General features: G+C 45.3%; 6 protein-coding genes across 16 annotated transcripts in view; 4 read left to right on the forward strand and 2 right to left on the reverse strand.

The window, feature by feature from the left end:
• The window catches only part of LOC310760712 (uncharacterized protein), a gene marked incomplete at its 3' end in the record, with an annotated part of 296144 nt that overhangs the window by 244104 nt on the left and 28929 nt on the right, over positions 1 to 23111 (forward strand). The window lies entirely within an intron of this gene.
• The window catches only part of LOC310760737 (uncharacterized protein), a 305377-nt gene that overhangs the window by 90340 nt on the left and 191926 nt on the right, over positions 1 to 23111 (reverse strand). The window lies entirely within an intron of this gene.
• LOC310760902 (olfactory receptor 51G2-like) overlaps positions 1 to 23111 on the reverse strand; it is a 61863-nt gene that overhangs the window by 34149 nt on the left and 4603 nt on the right. The window lies entirely within an intron of this gene.
• Positions 398 to 1698, forward strand: LOC310760901 (olfactory receptor 51G1-like; the record flags this gene model as incomplete). The annotated part of the gene is made up of 1 exon (XM_083610124.1): positions 398 to 1698. The coding sequence occupies one exon, from the start codon at positions 398 to 400 to the stop codon at positions 1334 to 1336; it is 939 nt and encodes a 312-aa protein (XP_083466250.1). The 3' UTR covers positions 1337 to 1698.
• On the forward strand, positions 6902 to 9420 carry LOC310760896 (olfactory receptor 51G2-like). Its single transcript, XM_083610113.1, has one exon. The coding sequence runs from the start codon at positions 8081 to 8083 to the stop codon at positions 9020 to 9022; it is 942 nt and encodes a 313-aa protein (XP_083466239.1). The 5' UTR covers positions 6902 to 8080; the 3' UTR covers positions 9023 to 9420.
• On the forward strand, positions 11702 to 23095 carry LOC310761846 (uncharacterized protein). The gene is made up of 2 exons (XM_083612043.1): positions 11702 to 13594; positions 19091 to 23095. The coding sequence occupies exons 1-2, from the start codon at positions 12625 to 12627 to the stop codon at positions 20041 to 20043; spliced, it is 1923 nt and encodes a 640-aa protein (XP_083468169.1). The 5' UTR covers positions 11702 to 12624; the 3' UTR covers positions 20044 to 23095.

A 23111-nucleotide genomic window follows, 5' to 3' on the forward strand; every position in this document is an offset into this window, starting at 1 on the left:
GAAACAATATAAGGAAATACAGTGGTACCTCAGTTTTCGAACATCTCCGCTGATTAATGTTTCAGAACTTGAAGGCCGTAAACCCGGAAGTAAATGCTTCGGTTTTCAAAAACACCTTGGAAGTCGAACAGGGAATGTGGCTTCTGTATTGAGTTTTTCGTATTGAGTTTTCGGTTCTGAGGCTTCCATTTTGAGTTTTTGGTTTTCAAACATTTCAGAACTCAAACGGTCTTCCAGAACGGATTATGTTCAAAAACTGAGGTACCACTGAATCATTTTCAAATTGAAGTTGTGATGTTTAATGTTGTAGGAGAGGCTTGGGATGTCTGAACAGCCAGATGACCTCTTTTTCTCTTATATAGGGAGCAGCAAGGGAGAATGGTCTTCAGACAACATCATGTTGTCCAATGAAACAGTCAGTTCCCCTGCTTTCCTACTCATGGGATTCCCTGGGCAAGAAGCCCACCATGCCTGGATCTCCATCCCCATCTTCTCCATCTACCTCATAGCCATCACAGGAAACTGCACCATCCTCTTCATCATCAAGACGGACCAAACCCTCCATGAGCCCATGTACTATTTCCTCTCCATGCTGGCCATGACAGACCTGGGACTATCCTGTGTCACTATGCCCACCATGCTGAGAGTCCTGTGGTTCAACCACCGCACAATTGGTTTCAACACCTGCCTGGTCCAGATGTACTTCATCCACACCTTGTCTATTGCTGAGTCAGGAATTCTGTTGGCCATGGCCTTTGATCGCTTGGTGGCCATTCGGAACCCTCTGAGATATACGACTATCTTGACAAACAAAAACATCATTAAAATTGGGGTTGGGGTTGCCACTCGGGGTGCCTTCCTCACCCTTCCTGGTGGCATCCTGCTGAAAAGGCTGCAGTTTGGAGAAGTAAGTGTGCTTTCATATTCATTTTGTATGCACCAAGATGTTCTAAATGTGGCGCATTCAGACAATAAAATTAGCAGCATCTATGGCTTGATGGTGGTGATCTCCTCCATGGCTCTTGACTCTGTGTTGCTGGTTTTTTCCTATATCATGATCCTCAAAACCGTGTTGAGCATTGCCTCCAAGCAGGAGCGCCTTCGGGCCTTGAATACTTGCATCTCTCACATCTGTGCTGTCCTCACTTTCTATATCCCAATGATTGGCCTCTCTATGATCCACCGCTATGGGAAAAATGCCCCACCCATTGTCCACATCCTCATGGCCAATGTGTACCTTCTGGTGCCACCATTGATGAATCCCACTGTGTACAGTGTGAAAACCAAACAGATTAGAACAAGGATAGTTAAACTGTTTCAGAAGGGCAAAAGTTAACCGAAGTATCTTAGAAAAAACATTCAGCACATTTATGTGTAGGAGGCTGTGTTGTTCCCAAGTCTGGATTTTGAAACTCATGCCCTTAATTTGCCCCGGTGAAGTTAGAGACTTGTAACCTGATTATGACTGGAGGGTGAAATCAGTTTTAAGAATGTGTATGAAATTAATCAGCAAAAGAACCTATTAAATTTATTGCAGTTTATGAAATATGTGGGGACGCAAGGGACGCTGTGATCTAAACCACAGAGCCTAGGGCTTGCCAATCAGAAGGTCGGCAGTTCAAATGCCCGCGACAGGGTGATCTCCAGTTGTTTGGTCCCAGCTCCTACCCATCTAGCAGTTTGAAAACACGTCAAAGTGCAAGTAGATAAATAGGTACCACTCTGGCGGGAAGGTAAACGGCGTTTCCAGGCGCTGCTCTGGTTCGCCAGAAGCAGCTTCGTCATGCTGGCCACATACCTGGAAGCTGTATGCCGGCTCCCTTGGCCATTAAAGCGAGATGAGCGCCGCAACCCCAGAATCGTCCACGACTGGACCTAACGGTCAGGGGTACCTTTACCTTTATGAAATATGTAAGCATAATCCACAAAGCGTATCAAAGGGAAATGAAAGTCACATTACGCATAAATACATCTCAAGGAAAGCAAAAGGTGAGGAACACAGACGTAGAAGTCAGTAATGCATGCTTTGAGATTTTTTTCTTTAAAATATAAAGTGGTATAGAAATTAAATGAATAATAATAATAAATAATATTATTTATTATTTATTCCTCCTTTTACTCACTTGTGTTAGTTTAACATCTAGTTAGCATCACTTTGCAGCATGAAATGCGGAAACTTCTGAGACAAGGTTGCTTAACCTTATTATTAATTATCTAGGATGCTTTTTCCTTCTAAACAAAATAATCACACAGAAGTCTGTAATGCATTGATAAAAATATTATTTATTTACATAAAGCTTCAGTCTTGATTCTATTCATCAAAATACAACTGAAAATAAAAGAAATAAAATCTCAAGCATTAAAAAACTGTTTAAAACTTCAGAACACATTATCTAAAACAAATCTAAGAGCAGGTGTCACCAAATCATGTGAGGAATTCAACGTTGAGCTACGTTGAACGTGCCACCAGTGCAAGCATTTCACCTTGACTAACAGAGCAACCTGCCTCTCCTTCCCACACATGCTATTCTGGGGCTTTTCCTGGGCCCACAGAGCCAACTTCAGGGATCACAGGAGGTATGCAGGTGTGGAAGCCATGATGGCTATGCTCTGCCTCCACAGCTGGAGGCAGGAATGCTCCTGGAGATCACAAGAGGGGAGAGGGTTCTTGCACAAAGGCACTACGTGTGGGCTTCCCCTTGAGGCACCTGGCCAGCCACCATGAGAACAGGATGCTGGACTAGATGGGCCCTATTGGCCTGACCCAGCAGGCTCTCCTTATGCTAAGAAGAAGAAGAAGAAGAAGAGGAGGAGGAGGAGGAGGAGGAGGAGGAGGAGGAGGAGTAGTAGTAGTAGTTTGGATTTGATATCCCGCTTTATCACTACCCGAAGGAGTCTCAAAGTGGCTAACATTCTCCTTTCCCTTTCTCCCCCACAATAAACACTCTGTGAGGTGAGTGGGGCTGAGAGACTTCAAAGAAGTGTGACTAGCCCAAGGTCAGCCAGCAGCTGCATGTGGAGGAGCAGAGACGCGAACCCAGTTCCCCAGATTACGAGTCTACCGCTCTTCACCACACTGGCTCTCCACTGGGAGGATTCATTAGTTTTATCCTACCCAAAGTGTCTGGATAGACCTGCTGAAAGAAAAACGTTTTAAGCAGGCATCTCAGAGTACAGTGATGGCGCCTGCCTTATGTCACACAACCTGCATTGAGCCAGTGTGTTAGTGTACTACAGGCACGTCCAGCAGGCAGATCGTCTGTGGTAGATCAGTGGCTCTCCCCAATGAAGCTCAACAACTTAGGCCTCCCTAAAAAAGCTCAACAGCTTTAACCTGAACCCCCTTGGGAGTTGGCCACCCCTAGTAGATGCACAACCAATAGGGCACCATATGGGAGATGGGCCCCTGGTTGCATTTTCTCTCTCTTTTGCACATGAGCTTCCCACCAGTGAAGATGGCAGTAATCACCCAGAATGTGCCCATAATCAGCACCAGCTCCCAGGAGAGGGAGCAGGTCTCCCAAAAGCGATTCACAAGCATCCACTTAAACCTTCTCCGGTTATCTCAGCAAACACAATGACATTGTGCAAACAAGACGGGCATTTTCATTCTACACAGCAGAATAAACCTCTTAAGACTTTCAGAGGGGTAAGTTTTGCTAATTTTCACTCAGCTTCCTTCATGGAAAATCCATTCCCTCCTCCCAAAAATATTCTGATTCTAGCTGTTGTCAGCTGAAGGAAATCAGCCCTGAGTGCTCACTGGAAGGACAGATCCTGAAGCTGAGGCTCCAAGACTTTGGCCACCTCATGAGAAGAGAAGACTCCCTGGAAAAGACCCTGATGTTGGGAAAGATGGAGGGCACAAGGAGAAGGGGACGACAGAGGAGAGGTTGGTTGGACAGTGTTCTCGAAGCTACTAGCATGAGCTTGACCAAACTGCGGGAGGAGTGGAAGACAGGAGTGCCTGGCGTGCTCTGGTCCAGGGGGTCACGAAGAGTTGGACAGAACTAAACGACTAAACAACAACAACAAACTCAGGATGGATAGATCTGAAGGTGCCTGCCATTGCAAGAGACCTTTCCCTGCGCCTCTACTTATTAATGTCTGCATGACAGTCAAAGTCATGCGCTGATAGCATTTTGTGCTGGGGTTTCCCTTCTCCCCTCTTGTCTAAGCTAAACCTGCTGCACTAGCAAACCCCCAAGGCCTCGCATGCGATTTGTAGGTCTAGGTTCAATACAGGATGAAGGGCAGATTTTTTAAAATTTTGATTTCCCCCACCAAAGTGAGGGCAAAATGCAAAAAATAAAAATCAAAGTCTGCCAATGATACATGGGAGATGTGGTGCAGAGAAGTCCAGTGTGACGGGGGATGAGGCACAGTTTCCTTCAGCTTGACACAAATCACCTGTAAATATATTATGCATGTGCATTTGCCATGGGAAAAATGAAGTGACTTTTCAAACACCACTCACTTCCTTGCATGGCAGAAGGCTGGACTAGACCACCTTTTGAGAACATGGATAGCTCAGTTGGCCAGAGTGAGGTTCTGATAATGCCAAGGTTGAAGGTTCAATCCCAGTATGGGACAACTGCATATTCATGCACTGCAGGGGGCTGGACTAGATGATCCTCAGGATCCCTTCCAATGATTTTACGATTCTCTGCAATTCTACAATTCTGTTATATCCACACAATTACATTGATGTACAGTGCAGATGTGAGAGAGCTGATGCCAGGATACATGTTAAGAACCTCCAACTTTTTATTACACTTTGAAGTGTCATGCAGCAGGGAATAGCATTATAATCAAGAGAAAAAACGGGCAAGTGTTCAGTACAGTGTCCCCTCCCCCCTGCAATTTGTTTTGTAAAAAAAAGAAACAAACAATAGCACAGCAGTGCTTCACAAGTGAAAGTGGCTTTAGTGTGGATTCAGCCCTTCTGCTTCAGAGTCTTGGCTCTGGGCTCTTGGTCATCCCTTTCAAGGGAGTGAGAAGGAAGGGAAAGAGTTCGTCTCTACTCTCATTTGCTCTTCTGTTTAAGATTGCAGCTTCCAAGGCTACTTTCCCAAATAAATAAATAAATAAATAAATAAATAAATAAATAAATAAATAAATGAGAGTCCTCAGGTTTGTGGCATCCAATTCAGTTCCAATATTACCCTGACTTTCTTACTTCCATTACAATCCATGAGGCTGAATAAATGTAGGTTTGTTGACCATAGGTCTCCTAAATCAGGAAAACAATTGCCTTTAAGAAAGGGCTCCTCTAAGCATGAACATGGGGACTGCAGCATGGCTTGCACATTCATTTGGTCAGAATGGTGCAACCCAAGGGCAGCTGATGCAAGCACTTCCCACAGGGGAACAGGGGAACACATAAAGGCTCCCTTGCGCTGCTGGCATCACAGACATGTGTCCATGAGTAGAGGCAAGGCTGGGTGCCTCTTGCTGTAGCATCGGAGATGCAGGAAAAGTCCACTAGAATTGACTTACTTCAAGTCCTCTAACAAGAGGCAGTTTGGTGAGTTGCATTTCCTTGACATCATTATGTTGTTGCTGTTTATTCGTTTAGTCGTGTCTGACTCTTCGTGACCCCATGGACCAGAGCACGCCAGGCACTTCTGTCTTCCACTGCCTCCCGCAGTTTGGTCAAACTCATGCTGGTCGCTTCGAGAACACTATCCAACCATCTCATCCTTTGTCATCCCCTTCTCCTTGTGCCCTCCATCTCTCCCAACAACAGGGTGTTTTCCAGGGAGTCTTCTCTTCTCATGAGGTAGCCAAAGTATTGGAGCCTCAGCTTCACAATCTGTCCTTCCAGTGAGCACTCAGGGCTGATTTCATTAAGAATGGATAGGTTTGATAGGCTCACCTTAACAAGGCTTAGGGGGTTGTTAGTGCAGTAGGTTCAACTTAGGTGAGAAAGGAGCAGGGAAACCCCATCATCAACGGTCTGGAAAGACCTACACTGGCTCCCAGTACGTTTCCGAGCACAATTCAAAGTGTTGGTGCTGACCTTTAAAGCCCTAAACGGCCTCGGCCCAGTATACCTGAAGGAGTGTCTCCACCTCCATCGTTCTGCCTGGACACTGAGGTCCAGCACCGAGGGCCTTCTGGCGGTTCCCTTGCTGCAAGAAGCCAAGTTACAGGGAACCAGGCAGAGGGCCTTCTCGGTAGTGGCACTCACCCTGTGGAACGCCCTCCCACCAGATGTCAAAGAGAAAAATAACTACCAAACTTTTAGAAGACACCTAAAGGAAGCCCTGTTTAGGGAAGCTTTTAATGTTTAATAGGTTATTTTATTTTAGTGTTTTGTTGGAAGCTGCCCAGAGTGGCTGGGGGGACCCAGCCAGATGTGTGGGGTATAAATAATAAATTATTATTATAATTATTATTATCATCACATGACTTCGACTGTGGCAGACTTGAAGAAGAAGAAGAAAGAGAATCCTGAGCTGGCATGCAACTTCAGATCTGTCCAGTGCTATTTTTCTAGAAAGAGAGGTGCCGGAGCTCACCACGAACTCCTCCCTTGTTCTCTTATAATGCCAATGGCACCCACCAGTGTGCTGCCAGAACTGAGGGCACTGTGGACTTGGGGCATCTTCAGTATTTGCTTTACTACGAATATACGAACAGAACATACCACACAGAAACCAAAAGCTTACTGTAGCAGACAGTGCACATCACATTCCCAGAAATCAATATGTGTAGCCTCCACTGCTCAGTGCCATACATATCCTAAGTTCAGTTCACTCAAGTTAGACACTCCTAGCACACTCTCACTCTCTTCTCTCTGGCAGCTCAAAAGTCCCTCTCTCTCTAACACCCCGCCCTGCAGAGCACTCCCCTGACAGCCCTCCTTCCCAGGATAATTCTGGTTGTCCCACTGGAAAGGATCCTCAGGCATTAAGTATTTTAACATTGTTTCTCAGGCTCTGACCATCCCTTCACTGAGATAAATCTGGGCAAACAAGTGAACATACAGCGTTTCCAACCTCTCTCTTCAAGGGAAGAAAAGAGAAAATATTTGTGGTGCTACCTCAAAGAACAAATGAACACAAGGAATTTTGAACAGCAAGTCTGCTAGAATTATAGAAGCAGGGCTGGTATTTCCTCAGGGGCTGTTTCCTTGCCACTTAGCAACATCACACGCAAAACAGCAGGGTGGAAAAGTGACAGTGTAATGCTGGAATTCAGGATCTTACATGAATCCAAAGGTGAGCCTAATCAAGTGTGAACCCTGAAGAAACCTGATGTTAATGAACTAGGCGATGTACTAGGCAGGATTTCATGACTCCCTTTTGATAGAATGGGAACCTGAGCTGATTCAACAGAGACAAAGACAGAATTCTCCATTTGGGGAGTATCAATGCACACATATCAGAAGTGTGGGATGTGCTGAAAGCCATCAGCCAGGCTCCCAAGGAGCTGGTCCTTGACACAGACCAAGCTACTCAAAACTTCTACTGAGAAAACCAGAATATATGAGGTCAGTTAATGCAGTTGAAGGCTGACATGACTGCCATGCAAGCAGCACCCCATGCTGCCCCTGCCATGCGCCACTAGTGCAGACCCAAGTCTTGTTCCCTGCCAAGTTCTGAAGAAACCGCCAAGAGTTTGAGCTAGGTGTGAGAGTACGGATGTCCGACTTTCCAAATGATTAGGCCAAAGTTGCATTTGCAATCAGTTTGTTTGTGGGGGAAGCCAGCCACTGGGTGGCCCCTTTCTAGCTGCCCGGCATGCTTACCAGATGAATTGTGGTACTTTTAACACAGACAAGACTGAGATGTATCAAAGGTCTACTGGGATAAATTAATTATTGAATATGATATTGCTCTTGGGTGCTTTGGAACAGATGGTTTTGAACTGAAGAATGTGGGGTAGATTTTGTAGTCAAAATCAAATTGTAAAATACTATTATCTTTATTTTGTGTTCAGGCTGCGATGGCTACTGTAGGAGGGAAAGGATCAGTTGCAGCTGGTGGAAAGGAATGGGATGTCTGAATAATCAGGCTTTTTTTCTAATTCAGGGAGCAGCAAAGGGCACAGAAGAACAGTCTTTGACAAGATCATGTTCTCCATCAACGAGACAGTCAGTACTCCTGCTTTCCTCCTCACAGGCTTTCCTGGGCTAGAGAAACACTACACCTGGATTTCCATCCCCATCTGCTCCATGTACCTCACAGCCATCGCGGGAAACTGCACCATCCTCTTCATCATCAAGATGGACCAAACCCTCCATGAGCCCATGTACTATTTCCTCTCCATGCTGGCCATGACAGACCTGGGACTATCCTGTGTCACTATGCCCACCATGCTGAGAGTCCTGTGGTTCAACCACCGCACAATTGGTTTCAACACCTGCCTGGTCCAGATGTACTTCATCCACACCTTGTCTATTGCTGAGTCAGGCATTCTAATCTCCATGGCCTTTGATCGTCTGGTGGCCATCCGGAACCCTCTGAGATATACATCTATCTTGACCAACAGAAACATCATCAAGATAGGAGTGGGGGTTGCCCTTCGGGCTGCCCTTCTTGTGTTCCCAGCCTCCTTCCTCCTGAAGAGGCTACAGTATAGAAAAGAGAATGTGCTCTCTTATTCATTCTGCTTGCACCAGGATATTCTGAAGGTGGTGCGTTCCGACAGGAAAATTAGCAGCATCTATGGCTTGATGGTGGTGATCTCCTCCATGGCTCTTGATTCTGTGTTGCTCGTTTTTTCCTATATCATGATCCTCAAAACCGTGTTGAGCATTGCCTCCAAGCAGGAGCGCCTTCGGGCCTTGAATACTTGCATCTCTCACATCTGTGCTGTCCTCACTTTCTATATCCCAATGATTGGCCTCTCTATGATCCACCGCTATGGGAAAAATGCCCCACCCATTGTCCACATCCTCATGGCCAATGTGTACCTTCTGGTGCCACCATTGATGAATCCCACTGTGTACAGTGTGAAAACCAAACAGATTCGAACAAGGATAGTTAAACTGTTTCAGAAGGGCAAAAGTTAACCGAAGTATCTTAGAAAAAACATTCAGCACATTTATGTGTAGGAGGGTTTGTTGTTCCCAAGTCTGGATTTTGAAACTCATGCCCTTAATTTGCCCCGGTGAAGTTAGAGACTTGTAACCTGATTATGACTGGAGGGTGAAATCAGTTTTAAGAATGTGTATGAAATTAATCAACAAAAGAACCCATTAAATTTATTGCAGTCTATGAAATATGTGGGGACGCAAGGGACGCTGTGATCTAAACCACAGAGCCTAGGGCTGGCCAATCAGAAGGTCGGCAGTTCAAATGCCCGCAACAGGGTGCTCTCCAGTTGTTTGGTCCCAGCTCCTACCCATCTAGCAGTTTGAAAACACGTCAAAGTGCAAGTAGATAAATAGGTACCACTCTGGCGGGAAGGTAAACGGCGTTTCCAGGCGCTGCTCTGGTTCGCCAGAAGCGGCTTCGTCATGCTGGCCACATACCTGGAAGCTGTATGCCGGCTCCCTTGGCCATTAAAGCGAGATGAGCGCCGCAACCCCAGAATCGTCCACGACTGGACCTAACGGTCAGGGGTACCTTTACCTTTATGAAATATGTAAGCATAATCCACAAAGCGTATCAAAGGGAAATGAAAGTCACATTACGCATAAATACATCTCAAGGAAAGCAAAAGGTGAGGAACACAGACGTAGAAGTCAGTAATGCATGCTTTGAGATTTTTTTCTTTAAAATATAAAGTGGTATAGAAATTAAATGAATAATAATAATAAATAATATTATTTATTATTTATTCCTCCTTTTACTCACTTGTGTTAAACATCTAGTTAGCATCACTTTGCAGCATGAAATGCGGAAACTTCTGAGACAAGGTTGCTTAACCTTATTATTAATTATCTAGGATGCTTTTTCCTTCTAAACAAAATAATCACACAGAAGTCTGTAATGCATTGATAAAAATATTATTTATTTACATAAAGCTTCAGTCTTGATTCTATTCATCAAAATACAACTGAAAATAAAAGAAATAAAATCTCAAGCATTAAAAAACTGTTAAAAACTTCAGAACACATTATCTAAAACAAATCTAAGAGCAGGTGTCACCAAATCATGTGAGGAATTCAACGTTGAGCTACGTTGAACGTGCCACCAGTGCAAGCATTTCACCTTGACTAACAGAGCAACCTGCCTCTCCTTCCCACACATGCTATTCTGGGGCTTTTCCTGGGCCCACAGAGCCAACTTCAGGGATCACAGGAGGTATGCAGGTGTGGAAGCCATGATGGCTATGCTCTGCCTCCACAGCTGGAGGCAGGAATGCTCCTGGAGATCACAAGAGGGGAGAGGGTTCTTGCACAAAGGCACTACGTGTGGGCTTCCCCTTGAGGCACCTGGCCAGCCACCATGAGAACAGGATGCTGGACTAGATGGGCCCTATTGGCCTGACCCAGCAGGCTCTCCTTATGCTAAGAAGAAGAAGAAGAAGAAGAAGAAGAGGAGGAGGAGGAGGAGGAGGAGGAGGAGGAGGAGTAGTTTGGATTTGATATCCCGCTTTATCACTACCCGAAGGAGTCTCAAAGTGGCTAACATTCTCCTTTCCCTTTCTCCCCCACAATAAACACTCTGTGAGGTGAGTGGGGCTGAGAGACTTCAAAGAAGTGTGACTAGCCCAAGGTCAGCCAGCAGCTGCATGTGGAGGAGCAGAGACGCGAACCCAGTTCCCCAGATTACGAGTCTACCGCTCTTCACCACACTGGCTCTCCACTGGGAGGATTCATTAGTTTTATCCTACCCAAAGTGTCTGGATAGACCTGCTGAAAGAAAAACGTTTTAAGCAGGCATCTCAGAGTACAGTGATGGCGCCTGCCTAATGTCACACAACCTGCATTGAGCCAGTGTGTTAGTGTACTACAGGCACGTCCAGCAGGCAGATCGTCTGTGGTAGATCAGTGGCTCCCCCCAATGAAGCTCAACAACTTAGGCCTCCCTAAAAAAGCTCAACAGCTTTGACCTGAACCCCCTTGGGAGTTGGCCACCCCTAGTAGATGCACAACCAATAGGGCACCATATGGGAGATGGGCCCCTGGCTGCATTTTCTCTCTCTTTTGCACTTGAGCTTCCCATCAGTGAAGATGGCAGTAATCACCCAGAATGTGCCCATAATCAGACCAGCTCCCAGGAGAGGGAGCAGGTCTCCCAAAAGCGATTCACAGGCATCCACTTAAACCTTCTCCGGTTATCTCAGCAAACACAATGACATTGTGCAAACAAGACGGGTATTTTCATTGTACACAGCAGAATAAACCTCTTAAGACTTTCAGAGGGGTAAGTTTTGCTAATTTTCACTCAGCTTCCTTCATGGAAAATCCATTCCCTCCTCCCAAAAATATTCTGATTCTAGCTGTTGTCAGCTGAAGGAAATCAGCCCTGAGTGCTCACTGGAAGGACAGATCGTGAAGCTGAGGCTCCAAGACTTTGGCCACCTCATGAGAAGAGAAGACTCCCTGGAAAAGACCCTGATGTTGGGAAAGATGGAGGGCACAAGGAGAAGGGGACGACAGAGGACGAGATGGTGGGACAGCGTTCTTGAAGCTACCAGCATGCGTTTGACCAAACTGCGGGAGGCAGTGGAAGACAGGAGTACATGGCGTGCTCTGGTCCATGGGGTCAAGAAGAGTCAGACACGACTAAACAACACAACAGCTGTTTTCAACTGAATGGGCTGTTATTTTTCCTTGCTTAGGATACCCATTTCTTTATTCAACTTGTAGCTCAGGGAAGCTGTGATTCAAACCTCGCAGGGTGTTGGACTATACAAATCTATTATTTGAGGAAGCGAGGGTTGGGGCAGTGGTTGTTGCTTTAATGCCTGCTAATGGACTTTCCTTTGTGGCCTTGTGGGAAAGAGGGTTCTGGGCTAAGTGGGCTTACTTTGGTCTTCTCTAGCAAAGCTCTCCTTCTTAAAAATAGAGTCCTGAATGACAGAGAACAAGGGTATGCAAACAGCACAGGCATCACAGATCCTGCTGGAGGGCACATTCTTGTTTCGGCTACATTTTCCTTCTATATCTCAGTCCTAACAGAACCGAGTTCTAATAGGACTCCAGTGCAAGAAAGACAAATGGTTGCCAACAGAGGAGGAGCAGAACTTAATAAAAAGCATATGTGGAGTATGGTGACCATGTTCTCCAAGCCCAAATGCTTTTCTTTAGCAAAAGGTGCAACCTTGGTGCATTAATCCCTCTCCCTCTTGTTCCAAAGTTAAATGACTGGCTTGAAAAATGGGACAGGGCTCAAACTGAGAGCTGCTGCTGATAATTTTATGGTTTTATCTTCTTTGTAATTGGTTTTGAGTTTTTTTCTACAATGATGTGAGATAGAAATTGTAGGAAATAATAAATAAAATCTATTGATCTACCAGGGTCCATCAAGCCTCTCCCTCTTACAGTGAAAGTCACATGATATCCAATTTCAAAATATGACCAATGTTCTTTTCCTTGAAAACTTGCAGAGTAGCAGAAGCCTAATGAACCTGACAACTGGATCAACAAGAATACGGCGAAGTGGAACAGAGATGCTCTGATGCCAGAGGCTGGAGGCAGAAACAAAGAGTCCACTGTGTGCCATGTTGCCGGTCAATGACAGTGGTGCCCAGCAGCATCCTGCCTTCTTTCTCCTGGTGGGCATACCAGGCTTGGAGTGGGCGCAAGCTTGGATTGCCATCCCTTTGTGCACCATGTATGTCATTGCAGCCCTGGGAAACAGCATCATTCTCTACGTGATCAAGACTGAGCCCAGACTGCAGGAGCCCATGTACCTTTTCCTGGCCATGCTGGCCATCACCGACCTAGTTCTTTCCACCTCCACCGTGCCCAAAATGCTGGCTGTTTTCTGGCTCAGTGCTGGGGCCATTGACTTCCATGCCTGCCTGGCCCAGATGTTTTTCATCCATGCCTTCTCGTCTGTCGAGTCGGGCGTACTCATGGCCATGGCGCTCGACCGCTATGTGGCCATTTGCTACCCGCTCCAGCATTCGGCCATCCTCTCCTTGCAAGCCATAGGGACCCTGGGCAGCCTCGTTCTTCTGCGTGCAGTTCTCCTCATCAGCCCCTTTGCCTTCCTGGCTAACAGGCTTCCCTACTGTGGCCACCAATTCATTTCCCACTCCTATTGTGAGCACATGGCTGTGGTGAAGCTGGCTTGTGGGAACATCCGAGCCAACGTTGTTTACGGCCTCTTTGTGGCTTTTGTGGTTGTTGGATTCGATATCTTCATCATTGCTATGTCCTATGTCATGATTCTCAAGACCGTGTTGAGACTCCCATCCCAAGAAGCTCGTTTGAAAGCCTTTGGGACCTGTGCATCCCATATCTGTGTTATTCTTTCTTTCTATATTCCAGCTCTCTTCACTTTCCTCACTCACCGGTTTGGCCACAATGTCCCCCACCATATCCACATTATAGTGGCTATACTCTACCTTCTGGTGCCCCCCACTTTGAATCCTGTTATATATGGGGTGAAAACCAAGATGATCAGGGAGAGGATTCTCACTATATTCCTTATTTCAGGTGGACAAAGAACAACTTTCAGGGAGGGCACATAGCTCAATGGTGGCTCACAGGGTTTGGATGGAGAACCCCTTAAGTTCAATCCCAGGCATCTCCAGTTAAAACCATCTCTTGTATAAAGGCTAGGAATTATATTTGTCTGGCACTTTGGAACATCCAATGAAGCTGAATGTTGCAAGATTCGGGAGAGATAAAAAGGGCTTCCTCATGCAGTGCAGAGTCAAACTATGGAACTTCCTCCCACAGGAGGCTGTGATGGCCACCAACTTTGATGGCCTTAAAAGTGAATTCATGGAGGAGAGGGCTGTCAAAGGCTACTAGCATAAAGGTAACCAAACACGCATGGGTTAATATGGTATTAAAAATAAAGAAAGTTTATAAGGAAGCCAGAAGATGGAGGTTAGATACGAGGATCTTCCATAATAGCCAAACAGTAAATAAGATGGGGAAAGAATTATTAGACATATGGGAGATTAATGAGAAGGTGCAAAGTACTCAATCAATAATATGAGATAAAATGAAAGCAGTGATGAGGGGAATTAGTATTAGGGAATCCAGTAAATTGGGGGGAAAACAAGAGATGAGAGAATTAGAAGAAGAAATTAGGAGGCTGGAAAACCAATATATTAATAGTAAAGATAAAAGAAGTTATCCATAACAACAACAACAATAATAATAATTTATTACTTATACAACCGCCCATTTGGCTAAAGATAAAAAGGAGAGAATTGGAAAATAAAAATATGGAAATAGTGCAGAGAGATTTGCTATGTGTTCACATGTGGTGGGTGTGAAAATATGTACAATTTCTTTGGCAAAGGGTGTTTAAGGAGATAACAGAAATCACTGGGTTAAAGCTGGCTGAAAGCCTAGAGGTAGCACTATTATCAATTTATGATGGGGTGGGAGGTTTGAAGGCTATGAAGGTCTTGCTCACAAATTTATTGACAGCTACAGGAATTATTATAGCAAGGAAGCGGAAGGGGCAAGGTGAGTATAAAATGGAAGAATGGTACAAAGAGGTGTGGGATATAGCTATCCATGATAAATTAACATGTGCTATTAAGACTGGGAATATGCAGCAGAAATGATTTTGAGGAGATATGGAAGGTGTTTGCAGAATTTGCACTGTTAAAATGGAAAAGGTCAACCCATCGCAAGAGGTGTTGAAATTTTGGGAGGCTGGATAGTTATAATGGAATGGTCTCGGGGTGAGGTGCACATTTTTATTCTTATTTATTTATTATTATTACTTTGTCATAATAAAAAATAAAAATAAATCAAAAAGGCTACTAGCTACATTGGCTATGCTCTGTTTCCACAGATGGAGGCAGCAATGGTTCTGAATACCAGTTGCTGGAATAAGTATCACCTCCAGCTGTGGAGGAAGAGCAGAGCCATCCTGGCTCGTTGCCGTCCATAGCCTTCTCTTCCTCCATGAATTTGTCTGATCCTCTTTTAAAACCATCCAGGCCGGCTGTCGTCACTGCCTCCCGTGGGAAAGAGGCTCTTCCTGTAGCTGAAGAGCCGGTTGGCCAGTCAGTGGGGATGGCCAAGTGGAGGGAAAGTCAGAGGGCTGGACTTCAGTCCCATTAGCAACTATGCACCACCATTGGCACAGGCACAGATTCAGTCTCCTGCCCCAGGTAGGTGTTTGCTTTCCATTTCAACCTTCCCACCTGGGACAAGAGTAGCCCAAGTGAAGGGCCCTGCTCCTCTCCTTTAAAGGGACAGCAAAAGGGGCGTGTCAAGTGTTGGGATGTCTTTGCTTATTCCTAACCATGTATCCTAGGGATGCGGGTGGCGCTGTGGTTTAAACCACTGTGCCTGTCGGGCTTGCCTATCGGAAGGTCAGTGGCCTATCGGAAGGTCAGCGGAAGGTCAGCAACGGGGTGAGCTCCAGTTGTTCGGTCCCAGCTCCTGCTAACCTAGCAGTTCGAAAGCACACAGTGAAAGTAGATAAATAGGTACCGCTCCGGCGGGAAGGTAAACGGTGTTTTTGTGCGCTGCTCTGGCTTCGCCAGAAGCGGCTTAGTCATGCTGGCCACATAACCTGGAAAAACTGTCTGTGGAAGCAGACAAATGCCGGCTCCCTCGGCCTGTAAAGCGAGATGAGCGCTGCAAGCCCAGAGTCATTCGCGACTGGACCTAAATGTCAGGTGTCCCTTTACCTTTAACCATGTATCCTAGCTGCTGCTGGTGCACCCTTCCAACTGTGTAACCTGTACTTTGAGCTGATGCCGAGACCACCTGCTCATTTCATTAATAAAACTTTGGGATTTCCTGAGTTGGGAGCCTGAGTCTTTCATCGGAGGGTGGGAACCAGCAGAGCTGTGAATGCATGATGAAACCCTGAGAGGAGGCTATAAAGAGAGAAAAAAGCCTAAACTACTGATCCAGAGGGAAATCTTGTGCTTTCAGAACCACTGGGGCCATCTGCACACAGTGCGGCACTGAAGAAAGCTGCATAAATGCTCCCTCTACTCTTAGAGCACATAAAAACATAAGAAGAGTCTGCTGTGTCAGACCAAAGTCCAGCATCCTGCTTCCCACAGGGAACAGCTAAGGGGTAGGACATGCAAAGGCCGATGGTTCCTCCTCCTGCTGTTGCCCCCGTGAAGTCAGCATGTTTATTTCAAGCGCCTGTTGCTCAGCACCAGAAGTGAGTATCACCACTGGATTACTCTGGCTGACACCCAGGACCTTCACTTGCCTTTGAGCACTGCACAGAGCCACATAATTTGGTTCTGTACTGGATTTTGTTAGGCTATTGCTTAGTGTGGGGATAAAAATACACCAGACCTTGATGGTCTGGGGTCTTTCTTTCTAGAGGGTAAAAATATCATTTGGGCACTCCTTTGTTATTACCGGGAAATTGGAAGGGGAGGGTGAGGGACCACCACCACCACGAGCCTTGCCTCTCCACACCACAAGGCAAAGACAAAGAGTCTGTTGCTTGCGACCTGGACCTGAACCTAAGGGAGTCAAGGTTAGGCGATTGTGGGGTGCTCCAAGGACTCCCTATTACATTGCTAAGTGGAAAGTGGCTTACAAGCACTATCTGAGTAAGTGAAAGAAAATCTAAACTACAAAGCAATGCCCGTGAGCCTATTAGTTTAATGCAATAACAATACAGACCCCAACCGGGAGAATGTGAGTCGGGGGTTTTTAAAGCACTGGAGGATATTGGACACACGCTCAACATTTTACTTTCTCTGTACTTTCTGTAAGCTGGTTTTTAGTAAATAACGATTTCAGAAAATGACATATATTTTGTTTTAAAAAATACTGTATCAAAAATTGCATGCCCATTGACTAAGTGTATGTGTGTGCATGCATAAGAAAGTAAGTAAATAAAATATGCCTTTTTAAAATGCCATATACCAGCAGAATGTGCAGGAAGTTCTAGGAGAGGGTAATTTTAGAATAAAGATAATGCACTTGTTGAACCCATTTACTGGTGTACTGACCATAATGGCCAGAAAATATTGCCTCCCCTCCCCTCGAAAAAGAACTCGACAAACAGCATCTGAGAGAACAATGTCATTCTGTTAGGATATTTCCAGAATTAGGTGCAAGGGAACATATACATATATACAGTTCCAGTAGGAAATGCAAGAACATCCTGTTTTCACAGTGGTCAAACAGATGCCTGTTTCCAGTAACTTGCATTCAGAAGCACTGCTGCCTCCAACTGCAGTGATAAAATGTTTTATTCTATGTCTTTGCCGCGGGATCCCATTCACCCAGTGCTTTACCAGCTGCACTGGCTCCCAGTGGAGTACAGGTTCAGGTTTAAGGTCTGGTTTTAACCTTTAAAGCCCTATATGGCCTAGGACCCTCGTACCTATGGGACCGCCTCTCCTGGTATGTCCCATGGAGGACCTTACAGTCTGCAAATAACAACACCCTGAAGATTCCGGGCCCCAGGGAGATTAGACTGGCCTTGACCAGAGCCAGGGCCTTTTTGGACGTGACCCCGGCCTGGCAGAATGCTCTCTCACAAGAGACCAGGGCCCTGCAAGATTTGACATCCTTCCACAGGGCCTGCAAGACGGAGCTGTTCCGCCAGGCCTTTGGTCAGGGTTCAGTCTGACTCATTTTCTCTTTGTATAAGAACAAGCACGAAGGAGGTTTTCCAGCCTGCTCACAGGTCCTTATAATATCAGTGGAAACAGTTGGTCCTGGCGAGTATTAACCGCTCTCAATTTTAACCTGAGGATTGTTATTTGTCCAGTTTTAACTTTAACTTTAATTTATTTGAATTAATTTTGGGATGCATTTTAATCAACTGATTGCTTGTTTTTATGCATATTGTATTATTTATAAGATGTTAGCCACTCTGAGCCCAGCTCCGGCTGGGGAGGTTGGGGTACAAATACAAAATCATCATCATCATCATTATTATTATTACATGACAAGGGTTGGGGGTTGTTGGGGTGGGAAGAAAATGTCAATAATAGAGAAGTGGCTCAGCAGCATCTAACAACGTTTATCTCCCCGCTTTCTTCCTTGCAACTCAAGGCTGTGTCTGTAGGGATACCCACTCCACTTGATATGAGAATAGGGGAGACACTTGCCCAGAACACATAGCTGCCCTTCACTGCACTAAATGTCAATTATGATAGATGTGCTTCAGCCCCACGGGAACCAATGTGGAAAGTGTAGCACATGACTTAAGTCCTATTTGATTTCAGTGGCAGCTAAACACAATTCACCGGGTGCAACCCACACTATCAAGATTTCTCTAAGAGAGCAATTTTTTCCATGCATTATTTTCAAGTAAGCACAACTGTTTACCATATTATGTATTCTTGTGTTTTTATATTGCAAACTGCCCTATGATCCTCAGATGAAGGGTGGTATATAAATGTAATTAAAACAAAAACAAAAATTGAACTCAACAGGGTTTACTGCCACATAAATGAGCAGGGGCTTGGCCTGCTAGAATGAAATATAGACTCATAGAATGGTAAGGTTGGAAGGTAACCCAAGGGTCATCTAGTCCATCCCCTTGCAAAGCAGGAATTAAAGCCCAAAATATCCCTGACAGATGGCCATCCAATCTCTCTTTAAAAACACCCAGTGCAGGAGAGTCCGCCACCTTCCAAAAGAGTCCATTCCACTGCTGAACAGCTCTTTCGAAAAGCTCTTTGTAATGTCCTATCCACCAGAGAAGCAGGAAACCAGCTTGGTCCATCATCCATGAGATGGCCTTTTAGATATTTGAAGATGGTCATCATATCACCTCTCAGTCTTCTCTTCTTCAGGCTAAGCATCCCCAACTCCCTCAACTGTTCCTCATAAGGCTTGGTTTCCAGACCCTTGTAATGCCTAGCTTTCCCTAAGTCTACACCTAAGGGAATCCCTAATTTATGCTATTCATACTGACACCTTTAAAGTTATTTAGCATGGGAATGCCTTTGTTGTTGAGGATCCACAAAGTTCACACGCTGTCTCAATTTGTGGCTCTTCCCTCCACTGCAGCCAGCAAGACTATCCATGTGCCATGCCTCCCATGAGTGATGTCTGTATTTAACGGGAGCTATGCCACCCCCTACTCCTTTATCCTGCTGGGTATCCCTGGTCTGGAAGCGTCCTACTACTGGCTCTCCATCCCTCTTTCTTCAATGTATGTCATCACATTGCTAGGAAACTGCACCATACTGTATACAATCAAAACAGAGCATAGCCTCCACAAGCCCATGTACATCTTCCTCTGCATGCTCGCTGGCATAGACCTGGTGCTCTCCACCTCCACCCTGCCCAAGATGCTCTGCATCCTCTGGTTCCGAGCTGGGGAAATAGATTTTGGTGCCTGCATGGTCCAGATGTTCTTCATCCACTCCTTCTCCATCATGGAGTCGACAGTGCTTGTAGCAATGGCCTTTGACCGTTACATAGCTATTTGCAATCCTCTAAGATACGACTCCATCCTAACCAACCCACTGCTGGCCAAGATTGGAGCAGGGGTCATCCTGAGAGGCACAGTCTTCATCATCCCAATCATCATCTTGGCAGCCCGTCTTCCATACTGCAAGACCAACGTCATCCCCCACACTTACTGTGAGCACATGGCTGTGGTGAAGCTGGCCTGCTCAAGCATCCTGGCCAATGTTGTCTATGGGCTTCTGGTGGCTCTCCTAGTAGTGGGGGTGGATTTGCTGTTCATCACTTTGTCCTACTGCATGATCGCCAGGGCTGTCATGGCTCTGCCGTCAAAAGACGCCCGCTATAAGGCTTTCAGCACCTGTGCACCTCACGTGGTGGTGATCCTGGTCTCCTACACCCCAGCTCTTTTCACCATCTTAACACACAGGTTTGGCCATCATGTTCAGCCTCACGTTCACATCCTTCTGGCCAACTTCTACCTCCTTTTCCCACCCATGCTGAACCCCATTGTGTATGGTGTGAAGACCAAGGAGATCCGTAAACGAGTGACTCACATAGTTCTCAGGAGAAAGCGACCTACATAACAACACACTCTCAATAAGGGCTTGCAGTGTTGAATGCAACATCTAGAAGGCCGCAGGCAGTAAAGAAATATTAAAAAGTAGTAAGGCTGTAAGCACTTTTTTTAAATCCCATGTTTTTTCATCTTAACGGGTGGTATTCAACTGACTCTTACTCAGAATAGACCCATCAAAATTAATGAATATGACTAAGTTAGGCCCATTAATTTCAGTGGGTCTACTCTGAATAAAACTTAGCTGAATACCACCCAAAGTCTTTTTGTGCTTTATCGATGTTATATATGGTGTTCAACATATCTGTGAAATTGTTCGTGCTTCTGTACGTATATACGGCTTTATCCAATGTTAGTCCTACTCAGAGCAGACCCACTGGAATTTAATGGTCATGAGTAACTTAGGGTTAATGGGTCTATTCTGAGTGGGACTGGCATTGGCTATAGCCCATAATATACAGAATATGCTTAATTTGTTTTATTCTCTCTGCAGCTGTATTTATGTCAAATTTAGATTCATCTTTTTAAAATGTGTTTGCAATTGTTTTACATGAATTGTAAGCCCCTTATATGGTTTTTGTTATACTACAAGTTTTGTGTAACTTTTTTGTGATACAGTAAATAAATATTTGTTGTATGTAGACAGTTCAGAAATCCCTGTACCCGGAACCCTATTGTACCTGCCATAATTCCCTGTCATGGTCGCAAGGATCTCCAGAGCACAAGACTCTTAAAATGAGAGGAAGCCTGAGACAGGCGGATGCCAAAAACAACACTAATAGAGTTGAAAGGGATCCTGAGGGTAATCTAGAACTGGATGTAATACCCCAGGTGTGGCCTAACGAAGGCAGAATAGAGCAGTACAATTACTTTCCGTGATTAGAACACTATAATTCTGTTGATGATGTCTAGAACAGCACTGGCCTTTCTTTGCTGCTGCATCACATTGCTGATTGACATTAAGCCTGTGGTCTGCTAAGACCCCTAGATCCATTTCACATGTACTACTGGCAAGCCAGATGTTCCACATATTATATTTGTGCAGCTGTTTTTTAAAAATAAATAAATAAATCCCCAGTGCCATAAAACGAAGAACTACCCCAGGTTAGAAGAGATTTTAAGTAGCAAAATAGATGGGAGAGCTTCCCCACTCATAAAGGTACTTAGATCATAATGTTGATCTGGAAAGTGAAGAGTGTGCCTGTGTGTATGCTGGAAAAGTACTCTTGTTCCCAAGAGCACCTGTTGGCTATCTAAGGAAGAACGAAGAGGGAGGCATCCATGCCCACAGAGGTCTTTGAAAGCAACTGGCAGAGGCTGAAGGGAATTAGAAGCCTCCTCTTGGGTGCTGACCAGACTGACCTATAAATAAGACCTGGCTGAAGTTCCCTCCACTGGATCCTAGAGAGGCTTGAGGGCACTGGGCACAACATGGCCACTTCTTCAAAGGGAGATTCTGCAATCTGCTAAGGTGAGTGACTATATTTAGCCTCAGGCAGGTTATATCACCCAGGTGCTGTTCCCCTATAAGAGCTGGTGATGACTCCTTCAGGTGGATGCAGAAGCAGCATGTAAGGCAGAGGTGACCATCTTCATAGCCTGTGTCTTCACCCAGCCAGTGGGATTAGGCTTTTTAGGGCTGGAATTACAGTCAATTGCATGAAAGAATACATTCTCCCTTGAAGACCTGCTGAGACTTTGGACCCAGCTTGGAAAGTAAGCTGGACTGGCTTTTAAAGACAGGGAAGTGTACGCTGAGAGGCAAAGGCTGCTGTTAAAACATCAATTTAATCTTCTAGCTGAAAGCCCCCTTGCTAGGACTAGGGCCATAGATACAGCAATGCTTCTGAATTCCAGGTGCTGGAAACCACGGGAGGTGAGAGAGGTGGTCCTCAGGTGCTTCTTGCAGCTTTCCCACAGGCATGTGACTGGCCACTGTAAGAATATGATGCTGGACTAGTTGGGACCTCATTGCCCTGATCCAGAAGGGTTCATCTTATATGCATACTGTACTCTCTAAGGAAAAGGAAGAGCGAGCTTTCAACACATAACTGATATGTCCAACAGAGACATGTCATGTCATAATGTATTAGGCAAATGGATTCTGTAGAAGCTGGCAATACGAATTTGACATCTAGCCCACAGATTACCTGTGTAAAATCCACAAGGGATTTTCTTGTTGTTTAACGTTCTCCACATGCACACACCCCTGGATAATTCCACAGGGTAGAGCATCGCATCAGAAACAACCCAGGAATAGACAGGCAAAGCAGATGAAGCAAAGCGGGTGAGACTTCTTTTTTTGATGCATCTCATGTCAGAATCTCCCAAACGTCTCTTCTGTTTCTTGCTGCCTGATGCCTTTAACTGGAGATGCTGTTAGGAACTGAGCCTGGGACTTCCTGCATATTTATTTATTTACTTACAGTATTTCTTATATTTATATACTACCTTTTATTTCAAGGAGCTCAGGGTCGTGAACCTGGTTCTCATCTCCCCATTTCACCCTCACATCAACACTGTGAGGTAGGTGAGGCTGAGAGACAGTGACTTGTCCGAGATCGCCCAGTATGTTTCATGGCCAGGTGGGGATTTGAACTCCTGGGCCGAGTAACTGGACTATGGGTCCTCACTATTTACATATCCAGTTGGGGAAAGCTGCATCTGTGAACTTTTGCTGGGTATCCAGCTGTTAAAGGCCTCAAGAGCCTTATCGCCAGTTGCTACTGTTATACCAGCAGAGTAAGAAGGTGCAAATTTTTCAAAAATCAAATTTGCACAATAGTTGCTCAGGTCAAAGCAAATCTTTCCCCTGGAGCAGAAGAGGCAGGCTGAAGAGTATCACAGAATCATAGAGTTAGAAGGGATCCCAAGGATGATCTAGTCCAACCCCCTGCAATGCAGGAACAGCTAGTGAGGAACGACTAGGCAGGAGACAGCAGAAGCAGCTGGGGGAGGGTTGGCTGAGATAACTATACACATTTTGCTACTTGACTAAATGAAGAAAATATCACTGAATGCTCAATTAACGTTAGTGTCCTTTAATTGTAGGCAGCCAGGCACACTAGAGGATAAACG

Source organism: Podarcis filfolensis (assembly GCF_964270895.1).
Source record: "Podarcis filfolensis genome assembly, chromosome: 4".
NCBI classification, from domain to species: Eukaryota; Metazoa; Chordata; class Lepidosauria; order Squamata; family Lacertidae; genus Podarcis; species Podarcis filfolensis.